The 20,175-nt window shown below is 39.6% G+C and overlaps 1 protein-coding gene across 2 annotated transcripts in view; it reads left to right on the top strand.

Annotated features, from left to right (window-relative positions):
- The window catches only part of SYN2 (synapsin II), a 218,114-nt gene that overhangs the window by 164,620 nt on the left and 33,319 nt on the right, over positions 1-20,175 (top strand). For both annotated transcript variants that reach the window (XM_075183165.1, XM_075183166.1), the window contains exon 10: positions 10,172-10,321. In XM_075183165.1, the coding sequence (XP_075039266.1) occupies positions 10,172-10,321 (150 nt within the window). The remainder of the gene's footprint in view (positions 1-10,171; positions 10,322-20,175) is intronic.

Genomic DNA, 20,175 nt, shown 5'->3' with positions numbered 1-20,175 from the left:
CTATACCCAAACCAATCCCACCTTCCAAGTTCACGTGTACTGAATCGGAACAAACCTCAAAAATTTATAATTCAGAAGATTCTTGATTCTACGAAGGTGCAGGGTCAGGTGCATTTCCTAGTACAGTGGAGGAATCGTGGTTTGGAAGAGCGCTCCTGGGTTCTGCGAAGACAACTTCATGCTACAAGACATCTGAAAGAATTCTTCAAGAAATTCCCTAGGAAACCAGGGTGTCGGGGTTCCATAACCCCTCCTCAAGGGCGGGGTACTGTCACGAGCCGCGGCGGTACTCACAGCCGACGCGGCTCGCTTCCTGCTCCTTCTGACGTTCCGGCCATCACCATGACGACCGGGACATCACTTCCTGGATTCGGTCCGTTGCCAGGGCAACGGCCGGACGCCGAAAGTGATCTTTATGCGCTACGGCAGGCTGTGTAGCAGGGCGCATGAGCTGAACCTCCCCGCAGCCTATGGGCTGATTACCATGACATATTAATTCATTAACCTACACCTGAGTGTAGGTCCTGGGGCAAGCTCTGATTCGTTTAGGCAGCATGGCAGGCAATTAGCCTGCATGTGTGTACTCTAGCCCTGATTGGTCTGCCTGGGTATTTAGGGCAGTGAGGTCTGCAGCCTCACTGCCGGTTATAGTTTCTCTGCCACAGTCCTGCTGACCTGCTTGTTTCCTGTACCTGCCTTTGTTCCTGTCACTGTCCCGTGGACACGCTATTGGATTTTCCATGTATGACCCTTTGCCTGGATTTGGACCCTGCCTGTTTGCTCGTGACCCTGACCTTCCTGCCTGTATCTGGACCTTGCTACCGTGCCTGTAACCCTTGACCTCGGCTTGTGTATTGGATTCCCTGTCTGCTGCCGGCCCTCGACCCTTGCCTGGACTTTACTCCGCTTTCCCGGGTTCTCCCTAGTCGGTACGCACTTCACGACCCTCTGCTAGTCTGCGGCCAAGTCTGTCCCGACCACTAGGGGCTCCAGTGAACACCTGACTGGCAGAGCAGACTCCGGGTTGTGTTGTACCGGCTAGAAGGGTTCCTAACAGTGTGTTTGTAGTGTGTACTGTGTGTGTGTGTATGTGGTGGTAGGCAGGGGTTAAAATGAGCCGGCACAGGGCAAAACTGTGTTGCATCTGTTGTATTTGGTTCCACCTTCACCAGCTCACCTTGTAGTAGTAGTTGTGTGTGTGCAATGTTCCTTTAGACAGTATGGGGCCCTTTGTAGATTTCAGCTCCAGGCCCATGTGGACCTTAATCTGGTACTGGGCAAGGGGAAGTTTTATGACAAGAACTGAATTGCAACGTTCTATACTACCGACTTAATTCATTTAAGACTATGCTTTATAATAAATGTAGGCAGAGTACATTTATTATTTTAAAGAATATGAAAAAAATGACTTATTCATAAATACACGTTTTGCAGAAAATGTGATATGCAAAATCGGGAGTCATTTTCATGTTCAGAAGCCAAAAATCTATAAGTATCACATAAATTCATTAAAAAAGCTTTTTCATCGTAGACCTGTGTAATCAATGCTTAGGTAACAGTGCCAATGTCCAAATTCTAGGGATAGATCCCTGCCATAATGTAATCAGTCCAAGAAACACAGCCTGAGTTCCACATGTAGTTCTGATGGTACCAGTAGTTTCTATATGGCTTCTCCCTCGGTTAGCATCAACATGCATATATGAAATAAGAGGAAAAACAAAGAAACTGGATGGGGAGGAGGGGTATAATGTGGTAAGTTTAAAAAATAATTTATTTTAAAAAAACATAAAACCGCACTCACATTTGGATATGGATAACAGTTACTCAAAAGGTATCTTTGTGGCGTCCTTTGGTCAGAAAACAAACTCCCAGCCCACGTGAATCATTGTTCAAACATGACTCACTGGCCGCGGCTTGACTGAGCAGCAGAGCGAATTTTGTGACGTCAGAAGGGGTAGCTAGATACAATGCTTTGCTGTAATAGGACCCAACGCATTTCGCCATGAATAATGACTTCATCTATGGTCCAAATACACTGTAACAATAAAGTATATTACATTTCTAAAAATTGTCCAAATAGACTATATTTGCCAAGGGGTACAGCCATCAGCACCAGATTTGCTCCCAGTTATGCAAACCTTTTTATGAGTCATTAGGAAAAACGAGTACATATTGTCTCCGCATAGTTGGGGAGCAAATCTGGTGCTATGGAGACGATACATCGACGACAGTATATTAATTTGGTAGGACACGCAGGATGAATTAAATGGTTTTTTAGAGTAACAATGATAGCGTCCTTCATTTTACATCTAATTTTAGCCAAATCAGAGTTGAATTTTTAGATCTAGACATTTTTGTTAAAGATTGTGCAATAGCCACCAGAACATTTAGAAAGTCAGTTGGTGTGAACAGTTGCATTCTAGCCGATAGTAATCACCATCTCAATTGGAATAATAATATTCCATTAGGTCAATTCACCAGTGTTAGAAGGAACTGCACTTATATAGAGGACTACAGAATACAAGGGAATCATATGAAACAACAGTTTATTAACAAAAAATACAATCAACATATAGTCAATAGGGATTTTGAATTAATCAAAAAGTCTGACAGGAAAGCTTTATTAGAATATAGGATTAGAGATAACAAAGATGAATTACATAGTAAGATTTATTTCATATCCCTATATTCGGGTCAGGCACAAGCTTTACGACAGATAATAAACACTGGCACATTATTAAAAAAGATTAGGTTTTAAGAAACTGAATATCCCAATATTGTTTTTAATAAAGCCCCAGATTTTAAAAAGACATTAGTAATTAACCATATTAAAACAGAGAATAAACATACTGATTGGTTAAATATTGGAAGAAATAAACACAATTTTATCATTGTGGGTCTTGCAAGAATTGCACATCGGTAGGACTGAGACATACAAAACCCATTACGGAATATGTGTCTACCCATACAGGTATAAGTTACAAAATCAGAGGCTTTAAAACATGTGTAATTTGTCCCATCACTTTAATACTGTACATAATGGGCAAATAGACGGTTTCAAATTTATAACCATTAAAGAAGTAAAGACAAACTGGAGAGGAGGGACAGTATTAGACAGATGAATAAGGAGGAAGCCAAATTTATATACACACTTAATACCATAGATCCCAATGGCCTCATTGGGATGGAGAGGGATACTTGAGGTGAGAACATCTGGATTCTACTGTCAAATTACTCTAGATACGCCCACAATGTTCGATCTTTGAAGCTAAGCAGAGTAAGCAAGATCGGTAATAGGTTGGTGGACCGCCTGAGAACCCCTGGTACATTAGAATTAACTTCCTTATTCTCTACCCTCCACTGCACACATTGCTTTGAGAGTTTGATCCCACCCTAAGGTCGGGGTGGCACACTGCAGTATACCTACTAGTGAATATAGTACATATGGTTTATTTTATGTGAATCTTAACATTTGTTCACTAGTATATTTTGCATACATATTGAATTTCTATAATATTAGCAACATTATTTGAACCAACCTGACTTGAAACAAGAGAATAGATTCTTTATTGTAGGATACTCACATAGCTACTATCCTGTTCAGATAAACCTACATATGCTGAAATAAATGACCAACTAGAAATAATATATTTTCCACAAAGACAGTTATTACTTTCCAATATTTATAATCTGTTACTGTCCACTAGTTTAGTAAAAGGTTTACATAATATAATACCTTACCAAATATTTGCCTTGTGTAAAAGACCACATACAGTCCAGTCCATAAATATTGGGACATCGACACAATATTTTGACCTTTATACACCTCCACAATGGATTTGAAATGAAACAAACAAGATGTGCTTTAACTGCAGACTATCAGCTTTAATTTGAGAGAATTTACATCCAAATCAGGTGAACAGTGTAGGAATTACAACGATTTATATATGTGCCTCCCACTTTTTAAGGGACCAAAAGTAATGGGAAAAACTAAACAATCCTACATCAAACTTTCACTTTTTAATACTTTGTTGCAAATCCTTTGTAGTCAATTACAGCCTGAAGTCTGGAAAGCATAGACATCGCCAGACGCTAGGTTTCATCCCTGATGATGCTCTGCCAGGCCTCTACTGCAAATGTCTTCAGTTCCTGCTTGTTCTTGGGGAATTTTCCCTTCAGTTTTGTCTTCATCAAGTGAAATGCATGCTCAATCGGATTCAGGTCAGGTGATTGACTTAGCCATTGCATAACATTACACTTGTTAGCCTTAAAAAACTCTTTGGTTGCTTTTGCAGCATGCTTCAGGTCATTGTCCATCTGCACTGTGAAGCGCCGTCCAATGAGTTCTGAAGCATTTGACTGAATATGAGCAGATAATATTGCCCGAAACACTTCCGAATTCATCCTGCTGCTTTTGTCAGCAGTCACATCATCAATAAATACAAGGGAACCAGTTCCATTGGCAGCCATACATGTCCACGCCATGACACTACCACCACCATGCTTCACTGATGAGGTGGTATGTTTTGGATCATGAGCAGTTCCTTTCCTTCTCCATACTCTTCTCTTCCCATCACTCTGGTACAAGTTGATCTTTGTCTCATCTGTCCATAGGATCTTGTTCCAGAACTGTAATGGCTTTTTTAGATGTTGTTTCCAAACTCTAGTCTAGTCTTCCTGTTTTTGTGGCTCACAAATGGTTTACATCTTGTGGTGAACTCTCTATATTCACTCTTGTGAAGTCTTCTCTTGATTGTTGAGTTTGACACATATACACCTACCTCCTGGAGAGTGTTCTTGATTTGGCCAACTGTTGTGAAGGGGTTTTTCTTCACCAGGGAAAAAATTCTTCTGTCATCCACCACAGTTGTTTTCTGTCGTTTTCCGGGTCTTTTGGTGTTGCTGAGCTCTCTGGTGCGTTCTTTCTTTTTAAGAATGTTCCAAACAGTTGATTTGGCCACACCTAATGTTTTTGCTATCTCTCTGAAGGGTTTGTTTTGATTTTTCAGCCTAATGATGGCTTGCTTCACTGATAGTGACAGCTCTTTGGATCTCATATTGAGAGTCAACAGCAACGGATTCCAAATGCAAATGTCACACCTAGAATCAACTCCAGACCTTTTACTTGCTTAATTGATGATAACGAGGGAATAGCCCACGCATGTCCATGAAATAGCTTTTGAGTCGATTGTCCCATTACTTTTGGTCCCTTAAAAAGTGGGAGGCACATATAGAAACTGTTGTAATTCCTACACTGTTCACCTGATTTGGATTCTCAAATTAAAGCTGAAAGTCTGCAGATAAAGCACATCTTGTTTGTATCATTTCAAATCCATTGTGGTGGTGTATAGAGGCCAAAATATGAGAAATGTGTCGATGTCTCAATATTTATGGACTTGACTGTATTTCTATTTTTGGATAGTTTTGATTTTCATTTTTATTTCTTATTTTTTATTTTTATATTGATTTAATTTAATTTTTATTTTTTTATTTTTTTATTTTTATTTTTCATTTTTCTTCACATTAAATTGCCCTATTTATAATATGAATCACATATTATGTCAACTACTATAATGGAAACTTGTTTTATTTGTGAGAGGCTCAAATAGTTATAAACAGGCTCCTTAGGTTCCCATTAAATATGTATGGGACATTTTACTAGCAATGATCCAATTGGAGGAATGAAGGACATATAAATTAGACACGACTTCCATCTATACCCATTATTATCACCCTTGAGAAAGTCTCCAATTTGAGTCAAAATGAGTTGGGATACACCTCCGGAACTGACGTCACAGGAACAGGAAGCGGCCAACGGCACATGCGTTACAGGGTGGAACGCATACCCAAACATTAGCGCTAAAGATTGTTAGATCCACACTTGGATACCTGGCAACTATTTTGATTCATCTTACACAACAAGTATTTACTTTGCACAATACCTGGTTGGTTACATATTAATGGTCAAGATCATCATGACTTGTGCACTCGAACCTGTCAACTACAGCAGATTAACCCTTAGGGCTAGATTTACTAAGCTGCGGGTTTAAAAAAAGTGGGGATGTTGCCTATAGCAACCAATCAGATTCTAGCTGTCATTTTGTAGAAGGTACTAAATAAATGAAAGCTATAATCTGATTGGTTGCTATAGGCAACATCCCCCACTTTTTCAAACCCACAGCTTAGTAAATCTAGCCCTTAGGGCGCAATAGTACATTTTAGTTCACATGTCCAGGTAGTATTGATTGTTTTATATGCTAGTATCTGATATGAGCGCAGGAATTTATTGTTTGTTAATTATGTGATCCCGATCGAATCAGAGAATTCTCCATTAACTTTGGCTTTTGCCATTAGGTATGTATATAATGCCCATATTCTCTCCAGTCCGACTGGACCAAGTCCCAGATGACGAAGTATGCCCAGCATGAAATCCCAATCCACTCTCTCGAACGCCCTTTCGGCATCCGTGGACAAGAGAATTGAGGGAATATTGACTAATGATGCATAAGGCACTATATAAATAAATGATGATGATGATGACGATGATAATAAACCAGGTCAATTATCTTTGTGGTGTTATCCCGAGCCTCATGGCCCAGAACAAAGCCACCTGGTCTGAATGGATCACATTAGGCAGAATAAGCTTCAGTCTGTTGGCAGTAAGTTTGACGTACAATTTAATATCCACATTAAGCAATGAGAAGGGTTTGTAGCTGGAGCATAATGCAGGATCTTTCCCTTCCTTAGGAAGGACTGTTATATGTGCCGCTAGAGAATGGGTGGAGAAATGGGACTGGTCAGAGATGGAGTTGAAGGCCTGAAGCATAAGCAGGGACAGTCTGTCTTTAAAAGTTTTATAGTAAGAAACCATCAGGACCTGGACTCTTCCTGGAAGGTGTAGTCTTAATCGCCTCCTCTAACTCATTCAGGGAGAAAAGATTCTCCAGCATCTGTATGTCTTCCACTGTAAGCATTTTTACAAGGTAGGAGGCAATTTGTACCTGTTTAATGGACCTGTCCGTCGCTGGTATATCTTGAGATATATTGTAAAATTTGGCATAATAATCCTGGAATTTTAGGTATATCTGGGGAATCGTTAAATTGGATGTATTCGTCTAGCACTGTGTCAATTTGTGATCTACAGTATGCATCTTGCAGCAAATTTTCATTCAGTCGCCAAGTGAACGGTCTATGACCAGGCCGTGGTATGGAAAGAGAAAGAAATACTGGGGCGTGGTCTGACCAGGTAACTTGTCCTATGGTGAAATCCGTGATCATGTGTAAATGTCTGAGTGACAAGAAGGAATAGTCTAGTCGGGTGTAAATGCTGTGTGGGTAGGAGAAGAAGATTTAGTCGCAGTCTGTGGGATGTTTGAGTCTCCAGGTTTCCACCAAATGGTGGTCATAAAGATTACGCCCCACCTTGTGGTATTACCTGCCTGGGTGTCTAATTGCTCCAAAGGATGTATCCACAGTAGGCTGAAGAGTCCAGTTGAGATATCCTCTAATAAGTAGAACCCCTTCTCTTAGGGAGTCTATTCGGTCCAAAAGTGTTTCTAGGAAAACAGGTTGGTTATGATTAGGAGCATAGACATTTACAAAGGTAAAGGATTGATGGAAATTTTTACATTTTATCAATAAACCTCTGCCCTCTGGGAGTTTATGAATGATCACATCTTGTATCAACAGTCTTTTAGAGAAAAGTATGGCCACCACCAGTGTTTTGCTATCCTTATTATTAGACTGGAATGTGTGAGGATAAGTGCTGCTGTTTAAGAAGGGTGCTGACCCTAGTTTGAAGTGGGTCTGCTGCAGGAAGGCCACATCTATCTTGGCAGCCAAAAGGTTTCTCAAAAGTCTAGACCTTTTTTCTGGAAAATTTAGGCCCTTAACATTAAGGGTAGTAAGTTTGAGTTTGTCTACCATTGGTAGGGTGTTCTAAATAGTGAATAGTGCTTGCCCTAGAGATTATCAGGTGAAAATACAGTGTGGCCCGGCTATAGGTGAAAACAGGAATGATGTCTAGGAATGAGGGGGAAGGAAAGAGGGTCAGGAGACAAAAATATGCTAATGTTTATGAATGCTGGTATGGTGTCCATATGAATAAAAAATAAACCGCTCCAGAAAATCATGGTGAGCAATAGCCTGACCATGATCTGGAAAAAACCTATGCAGCTTGGGGGTCACTGGGGGTCATTGACAGAGACAACAATGTAACAGAAAACTTTTTTTTTTCCCCCTTAGATTTCAGTATGCTAAACATTATATGAGAATGAGTGTACTTAGAAATTAACGTGTAAGAAATTAGCAAACATAATTATAAGCTTTACAAAGAAAAAGAGAACATTATGTGGGCACATAATGTCAACATGGTGGTCTCGAGATGCCCACAACCCAAGCAGACAAACCCATCCATTATTAAACAAGCAAACAAGAATAACTCGAGGAAGTATGAAATCCTCATTGTGGTATTCTGAGAATGAGGAATAGATTACTCTGTTGGAACTTGGAGTGATGATCTCATGTAAAAGTCTTGATGGTAAGCCTTAGGCTGGAGAGTTGGGAAACCTGAGGAAAAAAGGAGGAACAACAAACAAATTGCAAGAAAAGTGGTGTATGGGTACTCAAGAAAGTGGCAATCAAGAGCAAATGTCAGTAGACACGGACAGGAAGGAGTGTCTCATAGAAGATGGCAGTCCCGTATTTTTTCCTGGGAGAATCAGGTGACTTCTTGACTCGTTTTATTCTGGCGCCTTTTGGGATTCCTTCTGGATCTGCCCAAATTCTGAAACCTTTCCTCTTCAGATGGTGTAATCATTGGGATTATACAGGAGTGTGATTCCTGCCAATCTGTAAGAGGAACCATTTAAATGCCCAAGGCAGAGCAGAAAGGTGATAGGTCAGATGGTTCTCTGAAGACAGCCCCATTTCCCATTGTGCGTGATCTGTAATTGGAATAGAAAGCCCCACCTCTATTTAATGTCCTTCTTCCTTAGTTCTCCTTTGTTGAAGGGTGTGTCATGACAGGTCTTGGAATACCTGAACCTCTTGGCCATTGAATTCAAGACCCTCCAGTCGTCTTAGTTTCCACAGGATTTCATTTTTGGGAAAAATAGTGTAGAAGGCAAATTACGTCTCTAGGGCATTCTGAGGGCGCTCCTTGAGGGCGCTCCTTGAGGGCGAAGGGCCCGGTGGGCTTTATCAAACGTAATTAGGTTGTCTGGCAGTAGTTCCAGGATTTCGTTAAACAACTTGGCACATCAACCAGTCCCAGAGGTGGTATGTCGCCTGCGATGCCTCAGACTCTCATGTCGACCATTTTGTAGTGTAGCCACTGTAAAGCTTTGGCCTGATTGGTGACCATGGTTTGTAAGGTGACAAAACGCTCTTCTTCCGCCTCTTTGCTTTCTTGCAAGGCAACCAGCTGATGTTCCAGATGGGTAAGATCAGCCTGTAGTGTGGCGACTTCCTGTCTAACCACTTCTTGGAGCTTAGGTTTTAATGTTTCGAAGTCCTTTTTGGAGGGCAAATCTTGTTTGGTTGGCAATGCTCTGAGCATCTGCAGGATTTGTTGCAGATCCAATTGTTCTGTTGCTGTGGGTGATGAAGTTGGTTTATCCTTCACGAGTTGGGAGTCTGGTATAGACGCCTGAGAGGAAGAGTTTAATGAGGCCTTTTCACTCATATCAGATGCCGTTGATGATTTCAAGAAGGCACGAAGATCAGAGCGTTGAGGAATCAATGTCAATTTTTGAAGCAAATAAGCTCGGATTTCCTCCGTGATGTCTGCTATTTATGTATAGAGAATAGCGTGCCCGAACGGAGCCTCTACAAAAGACGTGCGGCCATTTTAGAAGCCAGACCATGTCTTTTCCAGTAATTTTAAACTTTAAAAAGTAGCTTGATCATGAAGAACTTAACCGGGGTTATGAATAGCTTCTACAACAATATATTTATATTTGGACACTCATCATCCTGTGCACATGTACAATGCTGTTTGTTGCAAGACAGACCGGTAGATAAAAGGATAAAAAAAAGCAAAGTAGATGATTTTCTTGCACAGGAAAGGCAGTGTAGTTATTGGTGGTCAATGTTATGGAGCACCAAATAACGGTGAGTGTTGATCTGACTTTCCTTGTCATGTAGTGACCCGTGTTTTCTTTATTTTCAGGTCATGGACTGTACTATGCCAGTGATGGGTGAACAACAGGTGGAGGATCGGCAACTAATTGCTGATTTAGTTGTTAACAAGATGAATCAGGCTCTGTCCAAAACTCCTATTCCCTCTCCGCAGAGACCAACGGCAACCACACAGCCACAGGTACATAGTTTACAATGTAATATAAAATATCCTCAGTATACATAGAACCATAATGGAAAAAAACATTTTTTTATAGCCTACATTAGCTCCCTGTGTACTCCAGAATCGAATTCAAATTACTCACCCTTACCTACAAATCCCTCAACAACACACCCCTGCATACATCTCAAATCTCATATCAAAATACTCTCCCTCCTGCCCTCTTATATCTACCTTTGACCTGCTCCTTGTCTCATCTCTGGTAACTACTTCTCACTCCCGCCTACAAGACTTCTTTCGTGCTGCTCCCCACTTTTGGAATTCCCTACCACACTCAATCAGACTTTCCCACAGCCTTTAGATGTTCTTTGAAACGGTGGTAGTCAGTTTAACGGTACCTACCCCGACAGAGAAGAAGACGACAGGCGGAGACCGAATGCCTAGTACAGCGACCTGATAAAAAACCTACTTACCAGTATGCAGTTGTCTTCATGTGACGACTCGTTGTGTTGCCGACTGTGCAAGATGACATCATCACAAACGGCGATTTGTCTTAAAGCGGCGATGGACGGACCCAGCTGTCATTGATGTTATGTAAGTATTATTTTAGGGGTTAGGGATAACCCTAACCTTAACTCCTAACCCTAATACCCCTAGCCACTAAAATAATACTTACATTACATCAATACATCAATGACAGCTGGTTCTGTCCATCGCCGCTTTAAGACAAGTCGCGGTTTGTGATGGCGTCATCTTGCACAGTCGGCAACACAACGAGTCGGCCCATGAAGACATCTGATCCTGATAAGTAGGTTTTTTTGCAGGTCGCTCTACTAGGCATTCGGTCTCCTCCTGTCATCTTGTTCTCTGTCTGAGTAGTCAGTACCGTTAATAGGTACTACCTACACCCCTTTGAAAACCCATCTCTTTTGTAGAGGTGACCTTATCCCTGATAAGACTATTCACACTAATACACCCTCACAACTGTCCCAATCTCCACTCTGAACCACATTTGCTCCTCTTGTTTCAGCTGTGCCCTCTTCCACTTATAATGTAAGCTCTCTATTGTTTTCATGTCTGCATTTATTTTGTCTACCTTGTATGTCCCAGTTCTATGTATGTACTGTTTCCCTACTGTACGGTGCTGTGGAGCACTGTAGCGCCTTACAAATCTACGATAATAATAATATATATTAGGTTACTAGTGACTTCCCAATACTTCGACAATCATACAATATATTTTTTTAGATTCCCGTGATCGGTGGCAAGTATTCTGTCATGTGACATTAAAGTCACTAATTTATTAAAATTCAATCTTTATTAGTATTGTTTAAAACTATAAACTTCTAATCTTTCAGATAACTTGTGAAATATTAAAACCTATAAATTATGATGAGTGTTTGCTTCCCACATTTCTAATTGTACCTATGTTTTCCTACTACCTTTCTTTTAACGGCTTTTGATTCATCCCTATGTAGGTCATGACTCAAACATGTAAATATTCATTTAGGTGACGAACACTGATTATACTAAAACATGGGAATTTCAACAGACTTAATCAGTAAGGTGGCAAGCACTAGTTATGCTTTAAATAGCTTGGGATATTTAATAGCTTGGTGTTTTGTAATACAAACACAGAGAAACTTCTGTATTGTTTTGTAATATTGTTTTGTAATACACTAAGGTTAGTTTTAATTTGAATAAATTCACAACGGGATCTATTCGTTTAACTAGCACTGCTGCGTCACTTCTGGAGTTTTTTTTAACTTCAAGAAGATGCCAGTGGTGCCAGCCTGGATCTAATAAAGAGGGTGAATGACTGATGTGTAGGGGAGCATTTATTTCAATGAAATTATATTTTAAACAATGCGTGTGCATTATTTACATTTTCCTCTAGTGCACTGCAGATCCCTGTGCTCCCTGGATGCAAAGACATGCTGACACTTGTAGTTCACTAAGTGCCAGCATGCTCCAGCAGCTATAGGTATGCTGGAACGTCTGCTACTTCAAGCACCAGTATGCCTAAACACTTAATGGCGGCCTGGGCATGATTACCGTAATAGCGGTAATATTTTTTGAGCGCAGGATTTTCGTCGATCCCGCTGTCAATTGAATATGCCCCTTATAGCTCATACATGGCAAGAGTTGCCCTGAAACAGTTCTATACCTTTAAAAGATCAAGTATCTCAGGGTTTACATAACCAGTCGATATACTAGCAACTCCTCCAGGCCTGATTCCCATAGCTACTCTCTCATATGAAATCAGATATGGAATCCTGGGCTTGTCATTATTTGTACTGGAATAGACCATATCTATGGTGTTAAAATGAATGTGCTCCCTAGGTTGTTCTTCCTTTTCCAAACTCTAATTCATATAGCCCCACTCTTCAATAACATCAGGTTCCCCCCAGGACTGTCTCAACTGTCATATGAGCCCCGGATGGCAGGTGATATAAGACACATGAATGACATTACATACAAGACTACTCCTTCCCCGACATGTTTTAAGGGTCTTGTCATCCCTATATAGGTTAACGCCATAATATAATTATTGATTTAGATGACAAGCCCTGATTATACTATTAAAACTTGGGAAGTTTAACAGTGGTTATACTTTTAATAACATAGTACTTTTAATAGAATGGGATTTTGCAATACAGCAATAATCACTATGGTTTTAATTTGAATATAACCTCATCTTAAAGCACAGGAACTAACTTTAATGAATAAATAATTAATAAAGTGATGAATATGCATAATATCTTGTAATGTTCGTTTTGTTGCTACCAATAAATATTGTCCAATGCGATTGTTGTGGTTCCAACGCACAAAGAGAAATAGCAAAAGATAGCAGAATTTACAGCAAGCCAAGATGACGCATAAAAAGAATAACAATAAACAGTAAAGTATAAACCGAATACATTACATTAAGCAAGCGCGTCCTGGGCCCAGGTCCATATTCAGCCTTGTAATCTGCAGTCAGGAAGAGAGATTTAACACTGGCACGGGGCTTGCTTATGTGCAGTTTGAATTAACATAAACAGTGATGATGTCACAAATATACAGAGATAACACTAAGGGGTAAATGTATCTAGCTTCGATATTTTCATTGATTAAAAATCAAGGCAAATCACAGATGATAACCTGTGATTTTAGTATACAAGTCACCAGATGTATTAAGCTGGGAATACCCAAGACAGCGTGGGAAATCTCAATAGAGTATAAATATAGCTTGCAGCTGTATTCTATTCATTAGCGGCGTTCTGTTTGTACAGTGTACAAGCAAAAGTTGCGTCATTTGTAAATTGGGTTTATTTTGAATTTATTTTTTTATTTAAGCATGTTCCGGATTTGGATGTACAATTATGGGGGCCCTTGTGACCTGAAGATAAGAAGACAGCAAGCAACTAGGGGTCTTGATGACCAGAAGAACAGAAGATATTTACAAGCATGGACATTTGGATGTACAATTATTTTGGATATTTACAAGCATGGACATTTGGATGTACAAATATTTAAGGACATGACTTTCAAGCACATTTGGATTAAAACCTGCTGACAAAAGAAGAAGTTAGATTGGTCAGTATTTGGGGTTTTATTATTGTTATTAAATTTATGTGGTAAAAAAGAGGTTATGTTATGTTTTTATTGGGGTTTTATTATTTTTATTAAAATTGTGTGGTTTTAATGAGGGTGTGGTGTCTCAGCCAGCCATGGGTGTTAGGCCATGTAGGCACTTGTGGTTCTCCAAGTGCCAGCATGACCTGGCTGCCATGGGTATGCTGGTGCTTGTAGTTATACAAGCATCAGCATGCCCAGACTGTTTATGGCACCCTGGTATGGCTAGGACTTCTAGTGCCACAAAACAAAATGCCATTTGTTTGGTTATTTTACTCTATAATCACCAATATTACCCTACACCCACCACACCCAGCGGTGTAGGAAGAGCCCTAATGATTTCAGCACTGGGGCTGAAAGCACTGAACAGCTTGGGGTTGGTATGTCATTATGGCAGGGGGACCCATACTGCGTGTCCCCCTGTTATAGTGCCAACCACCCTGGTTGGTTTGCCTAGTGCTGGTTGTTTGAACATGAGGGGGACCCCACGCAAATTTTTCCCCAATTTTCATGCAACCAGCAATAGGCTGGCAGCACTTGGGTAAATAGTGCTCAGATGGGGGGACCCGACACATTTTTTTTCCAGTAGACTGCTGGTCAAAGGTCAGTACATTTGATCTCTCTTCAAAGGTTGGGGCAACTTACTCCAACTGTTGCCTACGTGTCTTCCAGCCGAATAACCAGTTTAAACTGACCCATAAACAAAGTGCTTATTAATCTCATGCCATTCATAACTTGCGATCGCTCCCCTATTGAACCCGGATATCAGCTAGTAGAATATAGATTAATATGAGACTAAACTCCACACATTTCTGTGGACCTGAACCATAATTACCCTTACTGTAGTATTACCTATGTATAAATGATTTCTAATATATTTTACTAATAAATAAATGTGGATTGGAACCTAAATAAATGGGTACTATTTACAAGTGTAAGTGTGAATGTATATATGTGTGTCATTAACCGTGCACTTGTGTCATTACACGTGGCGTACTAATCGCAATTGCGAAGTAAACAAATATTAATTTAGCCAACTTCATCCAATTAGTTAACTTCCACAATCTTGAAAAATATCACATTATTATGACAAGTAGATTCATATATTTTAGTATTTGAGAAAGATACAAACGCAAGGAAGGTCCACTTGACTCATTGTACATTAAAATATAGTCAATATTGATAATAGTATCCATAAACTGTTACTTTTTTAATTAATATGTCCACTCTTTGCTAACAATAAGAAAATCTGATTGTGTGTCTCAGTGGGATTTAATAGACATGCCAAATGAAGGCTTTGATTTGATAGGCTTTGATAACTGTAAATCATTATGAATGATTCTGATTGATGGTCATCCCTTTAAATATCTTCTGAACCCGAATAGCTGGTATGTTTCCTTTGAGAAAAAGCGTGATTGCGAAAATGCGCATTAGGAGTTTTGATATGCACGTTCCTCTTGATAGAAATGAATGGTAATGAATCTCACAACATTGATAGGAGCCTGAGTCAGTTTTCTGAATGGCATACAGCGATACACAAATAAGATATAGAGGCTTAGAGTGATGTCAATCAGTAACTGAAGTTTGAATTGAGTTGCTTGTGGTAGATTGCGAGGAGACAACAGTTGTAATAAATGTAAGATCAGTGGCGAACTGCGGGTCTATAAAGACCTAGATGCCGTTTTTCAATTGTGTGTGGGAAAACTTAGTTTTATAGCTATAAATAGAATTTACTCAAATGGAATAATTCAGATGTAGCACTCTTTGGATCAACCACATTGACGAAAACAAGTGGCGAAATTTCATTAGCATACGGAAGTGAACCACAATAAACCATTTATCAAAGTAAAATTCATTTAGCATACGGAAATATACCGCAGCAGACAATTTAAAAGAGTAGAAAACAAATGCAAGTACTTATCCGTCTGAATATCAGCTAGAATGTCCAGAGGTCTTAGTCTCCCCTCTAAGGGAGGGGATATAAGTAGCATTGGACCCCTCCTGATACCCCTGGTGGGTAGGTACCAGGGAAAAAAAACATATTGTGCCCCCTTAGATATTCATTAAATAATCAAAAGTATTAGCGCCCCCAGAGATAATAAATTGATAAATCATTATAACAAACTAAGACCTCCTATAAAAAAAAAAAATTATCTGTTGGCCCCCTATTGAAATAAATAATTATCTGGTACCCTTCTATTAAAGAAACAATTATCTGTTGCCCCCTAAAGAAGTAACTAATTGTTACATAATAATTTTCTTCTATAGGGGGTACCCATTAATTCAGAAATAATAATGCAATTTAATAATTTATCTCCCGGGGCACTATTGCTTTTAATATCTAAGGGGGCACAATTTGTTCTTTTTTTTCCCCTGGAACCTTCTGAGAAGAGGTAACAGGACATGCTCAATGCTACTTAGCATTGGACAGGGCACCTCTGGGTGCAGGCCCGAATGTTTGTTCCCCCACTTGAGGACCAGGACTGATGCACAACCCGCTCAGGAAGGGAAGAGTGGGCTTTTTCTTTAACATTTTAATGTTTTTTTTTGTTTTTTTAAATGATGGACAGGCAGGACAGCTCAAACCGCCTGCAATGGTTATATTATCTAGTTGCTGAATGCAGATAGTATGGTTTAAAAACAGTTTATATATATATATATATATATATATATATATATATATATATATATATATATATATATATACATATAAAGAAATCATCCTGTAGCCTAGTGCTGGGAGCCTTAAGCTGGCGTTCCCTGGAACAGTATGGACACAAGAGGAGTATGCTCAGCTTCTCCACCTTCTCTGGTGTGTTGGATGCACAGCATAATGAAATTGCTCCCAGCCTTTCAGGGTCCTAATCATTTGATTTGTTTAAGGGTAGGGGCATGGTAAAAGAATTCCGTCCCAAAGCCCAAAACTAGGTTTTGGGGTCATTCTGGTACTAGGTGGGAGGTGAGGCAGACAAGGCACGTAGCTTAAAGCTTGAGGTCCTACCTAACTTCTGTGTATTTTCCCATGCAATTAGGTTATATTGGGATATGTGTATTCTGAGTAAGGGACTTAAAAAGGTATGCATATGTCTGTATCAAGATTGTTTAATATTTTCAAGTTACAGAGAGCTTGTTCAAGGGAGGTAATTGAAATTAAATTATTAGTAATGCATTTATTTTAGATCAATAAATTAAATTAACTGGTAGACGTCTATTCGCATTACTTAATTGTCATTCCATACAGGCTGCTCTGGAAAGACTATTCCTATTTAATTTTTAAATGTATAAATAATGATGTTTAGGTTTATTAAATTTTTATCAATATGGTAATTTTTCACTTTTATTAATAAGGTATTATTCTTTCTTGTGTATCAAACCATACAAGTCACATAAAAAATGTAATAAACCACTAACATCTTGGCCAGTGGTTTGAAACCACTGCTACCCTCACTGGTCCACCAAGACGAGGTCAAGTTTATCCCAGGCAGACAAGCCGCAGACAATAACAGAGGAACCATTGACTTGATTCACTCTATTCATGAGCAGAAATCCCCTCTTAGGTCTTGGCTCTTGACATGGAACAAGTGTTCAATAACAACTCTTGGCCATTTGTCTTTAGGGTGCTCAAAGCTATGTAATTCTCCAGGAAGTTCATTGAGGGGATAGGCACCTTATATGTCTCCCCCAGAGCGACCCTTTTGGCAAACGGTGTCATCTCATTCCCCTTCAAAATCATCAATGGTAAGAGACAAGGTGCCCCCTCTCCCCAATAATTTTTTCCCTCATGATCTAACCTCTAGCTGTGAGAATACGCTCTAATCAGAACAAATAATTCTCTAAAAGTGGCAGACTCAGCCCAATCACTTCTCCACCTCTTCAAAGAAATTGAACAGTGCAGATGATATTCAGCTTACAGGATTAACACCCAGAAAACTGTGGTCTTAGACTTTTATATCTCAGACATGACGAGTTTATCTGGAACAGTCCGACCCCTTCAAATGGCATCAGCATAAGATCAAATGTCTCAGAGTTTATCCATCTAAGAAATACAGCCAACTTTTCCAGTCCAACTTCCTGCAGCTTCTTTCTCAGATGAAATCTGACCTTGATTCCTGAACTTGTCATTATATCTTGGATAGGCCTTATGAGTGCCATTAAAGTGAATATTGGCTAAAAAGGTATTATAGTCTAGCTTACATAAGCTAGGCTGTAATACCTTTTCCAAACTCTCCCCATTCATATAACACTATGGGGCATATTCAATTGACGGCGAGAATCGCCGAAAATCCCGCGCTCAAAAAATATTACCGTTATTACGGTAATCCTGCACGGGGAAACCGTTAATACGGTAATTTACTCGCTGGATTTCAGCTCGCAGCTGCTGAAATCCAGCGAGATATTACCGTATTAACGGTAATATTTTTTGAGCGCGGGATTTTCGGCGATCCCGCCGTCAATTGAATATGCCCCTATATGTATTCATATTTTTACAACACTTCACCATCTTCTGGCTCCAATGGCCACACCGTCCTATACAGCCTTGCTTCACCCTGTAATATCCCACTCTCTGTTATAGAGTGCCGGGCTGTCTTTTATTTTCACACCTCCCAACATGCCCTCCACATGCCACTCTCACATCCCCTCATGCACCCACTTACACCTCATGCACATGACACTCACACATCCCCTCATGCCACCACTTACACCTCATGCACATGACACTCACACTTCTTCACATAGCTAAACATACTTACCTTCACACTTGGACCCTGCAGAATAAGAAGTTAAATGACGAGGTGCAGAATACACTGCACTGATTGGATGTGATGTGGGATTTCTCTGCTTTGTGCAGAGGAGATCACGTGATGTGGATTGAAGCTGCCCTTGTTCAGCTCTATAACAAAACAGAGAACAAGTCAAATCAGTAGCATAGATCTGGAGGCCACCTGTGCCACCACTACTATGTATATGAATCCATGAACAAAAGACCACTTTTTATTGTTTATGGTGCACATTTGGACCGATATTCAACACGGTCTTCTTAAATCTTCTACTCACCAATAGTTATTTATCATCATCAGCATAGGCCACTACCTCTTTTACATTTCAAATATCAACTGAGGCTCTCTACTGGGAATATTAGACTCAGCGTTCCATCATTTAAGCTCATTTTCTATTTTATTGGTCCAACAAAATATTACAACAAATTCATCTTGAAATTATCTCCTAACCTAAGAATATCAAATATCTCCAACCTTTTTTTTTTCTTAAACCTTTGATGACCAATAGATTTTGTTTCAGGAAACTTCCTCCACATTTACTTTTGACTTACAACTAAGAAAAATGTAAGGTAAAACAAATCCTTGTCTCTTACTTTACTTGTGGACAATTATTCTGTTTGGTGAATTTGAAAAGGTTATGTTTCTGTAGAGAGATCAGAATCTTGGATCTTCTGGTTCCTTTGTTAAAAAAATGTTTAATATGCGTTACCCATTTAAACCTGACAACTTATTCCTTATACAAACCTGACAATGGAGGTCACATAACACTTCACTTGGCTTCAGTCATAGTGCGTGAGACACAGTCATGTGTGTGTCTGTCAACATTACACTAGGATTTTTAGTGCCACTAATCTAGGTACATTTGTTAAATAGGCCACATGTACGGACACCAATGTCATTTACACAATCTATGTAATGTGGTCATCCCCACTATTCAGTGTCTGCTCAACAGAAACAGGTTTACTTGAGCTTATCTAATTCAAGTATCTGTACTTGACCAACCTTTATTGATCTTGACTTGCTCAGTGGATATGCTTGTCTGATCTTTGGCTCATCTACTGGCTCTAATAGTGCACTGCCTGCCCTATGTCCTGATTCCATTGCTGCCTAGTTTGGGGCCTTGACCTGTGGCCATTAGTTAACATTAGGAATTCCAGCAGTGGATCAACTGGTAATGTGTTTTATTAAGCATTGAGCATTAACCTGTATGTTAAACGCACATATGCATACTTACGTATACACACACTTTATTGTTGCAATGTTGCACATTTATGCTGTGAGCATCTACATTTAATTAGCATAGAGAATCAGTTTCCCTATATTTACACTTTAAAAATTGTATTTTTTTGAAGCACAGAAAAGCAAAGTGTATTTGCAGTCTTGAAAAAATATGAATCTGACAGTTAAGTGCACTGACTGAATGACAACACTGATGCCAATAACCTTGGCTCTGATCCTTGTAAAATCAAAGAAGTAAAT

The sequence above is a fragment of the Mixophyes fleayi genome, chromosome 8, assembly GCF_038048845.1.
Source record: "Mixophyes fleayi isolate aMixFle1 chromosome 8, aMixFle1.hap1, whole genome shotgun sequence".
In the NCBI taxonomy this organism is placed as follows: Eukaryota; Metazoa; Chordata; class Amphibia; order Anura; family Limnodynastidae; genus Mixophyes; species Mixophyes fleayi.
This window is presented reverse-complemented; position numbering and strand designations above follow the sequence as displayed.